The sequence below is a fragment of the Myotis davidii genome, unplaced genomic scaffold (assembly GCF_000327345.1).
Source record: "Myotis davidii unplaced genomic scaffold, ASM32734v1 scaffold1094, whole genome shotgun sequence".
In the NCBI taxonomy this organism is placed as follows: domain Eukaryota; kingdom Metazoa; phylum Chordata; class Mammalia; order Chiroptera; family Vespertilionidae; genus Myotis; species Myotis davidii.
The window spans coordinates 108958-112046 of NW_006285318.1; the positions used below are offsets into that span (position 1 = coordinate 108958).

General features: G+C 48.1%; 1 protein-coding gene across 1 annotated transcript in view; it reads left to right on the forward strand.

The window, feature by feature from the left end:
* Positions 1–3089, forward strand: part of TSPYL2 (TSPY-like 2) — a 32296-nt gene that overhangs the window by 26566 nt on the left and 2641 nt on the right. Inside the window, exons 5-9 of the mRNA XM_015559024.1 lie at positions 1081–1158; positions 1270–1381; positions 1466–1611; positions 1720–1817; positions 2102–2727. Of these exons, the coding sequence (XP_015414510.1) occupies positions 1081–1158; positions 1270–1381; positions 1466–1611; positions 1720–1817; positions 2102–2727 (1060 nt within the window). The remainder of the gene's footprint in view (positions 1–1080; positions 1159–1269; positions 1382–1465; positions 1612–1719; positions 1818–2101; positions 2728–3089) is intronic.

Here is a 3089-nt window from a genome sequence, read left to right on the forward strand (position 1 = left end):
GGGGGGAGGAGCCACACAACATAAAACCGAACCACAGATGGGGAAGGGTGAAGATGAAGAGCATAACATAAAGAAATGGATCACACATATATAATACTATAAAGAATTAAAAAAAAATGGATCACGGGGGGACAAAAGGGGTGGGTAGTAGAGGGGCACATAGAAAAATTGGACCATAGATGGTGAAAGGAGGAGGGAGGGGTACACAGAAAATAAACTGACTCAGAGATAGTAATGGGCTCCATAATGGGGAAATTGCCCAGAATGGGTGCCTAACTCACACATGGCTCTTAAAGCCTGGGTGTCTGCTTAGATGCTATGGAGACCCTAATCCTGGCTGGAGAAAAGGGGGCTAGAAAGGGACTGGAGCCCCTAAAGGATCAGGAGAAGGAATACCTAGGAATAGATATCAAGGAGTTAAATGAAGGAAAGGGGAGTAAAAAAAATCACATTCACTAGTGATAACCCCATCTCTGGGACACACACATATAGACATGCAACTTGTTAGGAACACATAGATTTAACACAGAATTACATAGATATAGATCCTTGACACTCCCATACAAAGGATCCATGATCACAGACCCTCAGTACCCAATTTAATTTGGACAGAACCCCTCAGATCTAGATACATAGCATGTGGATAAAGACCCATAACACCTAAATATATAATATCGTGATTATAGGTCCTCGGCAACCAGATATAGCATTACTTGGACATGGGCCTTCAGCCCCCAGATACACAATGTTTCGTGAACACAAGCCCTCAGCATCCAGAGACACAATCACACGGACATAGACCCTCAGCACCCAGACACAACAAGTAAGAACCATGGCAAGGCCACCTAATAGAGGTTTTACAAAGCATAAACACGAGCTCTCACCACATAGTATCATGGAAATATAGTAAAGTACAGGTCATGTCCATGACCCACTTGTTCCACACATATCAAAAGCACACAGAAGGAATTCTGCTCCAGCTTCTCTTTTGCTTTGCCCTGCCTGACCTGACTTGCATGGCCTTCCCTCCCTCCTCTCAAAGAGTAGTAACTCCTTAACCTAAACCGCACCCTCCCGCAGTTCCTCAACCACCCCAAAATTTCAGTCTTGATCAGTCCACGCGATGAAGACATTTTCCGCTACATGACCAACCTGCAGGTCAGGCCAAAGAGATGTTTTTACTAAGACCAGCCAAGGAATCTGGTCCTTGAAGGTGAGGTGGGGGAAATGGTGGGGTGGTGATTCCATCATTACCCCCACCCTGAGCAGGTACAGGACCTCAGACATGTCTCCATGGGCTACAAAATGAAGCTGTACTTCAAGACAAACCCCTATTTCACAAATATGGTGATTGTCAAGGAGTTCCAGTGCAACCGATCAGGTAAGAGACAGTCCCCAGGGCAAATCCATGGGACCCACACCTACCCTTGCTCAGTGCCTTCTCCACAGCCTCCTTTTTCCCCAGGCCGGCTGGTGACTCACTCCACCCCAATCCGCTGGCACCGGGGCCAGGAACCCCAGGCTCACAAGGAAAGGAACCAGGGCACCAACTATAGCTTCTTCAGCTGGTTCTCAAATCACAGCCTCCCAGAGGCCGACAGGATTGCTCAGGTAGGGTCCCTCCTGGGAAGGCCTTGCTGGGCTTGCCTCTAGGTGCTGGGAGTAGGTTCTGGGGCTTGTACTCATAGCTCTGTTCTCTCCTTCCTCCCCTCTTAACAGATTATCAAGAATGACCTGTGGGTCAACCCTGTGCGCTACTACATGATGGGAGAAGCCGGCTACCAAGCAAAGAGAAAGAAGCAAGAAAAGAAAGAAAGGTGATGGGGGGTTAGAGGCTGAGAGATGATGTTTTAGTATCACACAGGGTTTATAAAGCCAAAAGGGATATTTGAGACAATTCAGTCCAATATGTTTTACAAGTGGGAATGATGCCCAGAAATGGGGTGTGATTAGCCTTACGTTACACAGTCAGGGGCAGAAATGGGACTCCCCCCACCCTAGCTTCATCCCTGGGAGCCCTTGTAGCCTACTGCCTTCCCAGTTACTTCCCATCTTTCAGTGTCTATCTTGTACCTCCCCCCAAACTTATATTCAACCACAGGTTTTCCCAGATTAAAAAGAACAGATATGAGTTGGTGATCATGGATGACTTCGATGACTATCAACTGATGCAAGACATTATTGGCGAGACCTCAGACAGTGATTTTATCACTGACAATGAGACTGTTCACGACATCAAGATCTCTGACTTCATGGAGACCACCGACTGCTTCGAGACCACGGACAACGAGATAACTGACTTCAGTGAGAGTTTCTGTGACAGTGAGAGCGTCTATGACTGTGAAAGCCCAGACCGCCACCTCACCACCGAAAACAGTGACAGTGCTGATGAGCACACTTATGGTGGTGAGAACTCCAAAGGTGGCGGCTGTGGCAACAACCTTGACAGCAGCGACAGTGACTACGGAGACAATGAGACCAGCGATGATGAAGATAATGATGGCAACGAAGGTGACAATGAAGGCAGTGATGATGACGGCAATGAAGGTGACAATGAAGGCAGTGATGATGATGACAGAGACATTGATTACTATGAGAATGCCATTGCAGAGCCTCAGAAGAATCAGCTTACCATCAGCAACCTGGGCTACTATGAGGATGAGGTAGAGAACATCTTTGAAGAAGAATCGTCAATGGAGGAGGAGGATGAGGAGGGCAGTGAGGAAGGTGAGCTGGACCCCCCTCTTGTCCTCCCTCCTTTCTCTTCCCTCAGGGAAAAGCTGGCCAGGATCAGGGAATGGAGACATGAGCACAATCTGCCCTGTGGTGAAAGGAAAAAAGCATCTGTGCAACTTGCAAAACAAATCAAGGCCAGAAACATTTAACTTACAAATGTAACAAAACCAAAGAAATACATTTCAGTTCCAGCTGATGGGTAGATAGGTTGCAACAGCAAAATACAAAGAGGAGGGAAGATATAGGAGAGAGTCTTTGCGAAATTAAGGACTGGCGGGGGGGGGGGGGGGGGGGGGGGGGGGGGGGGGGGGGGGGGGGTGGGGCGCAGGGGAGCACCCAGCCGTTCACCAGCA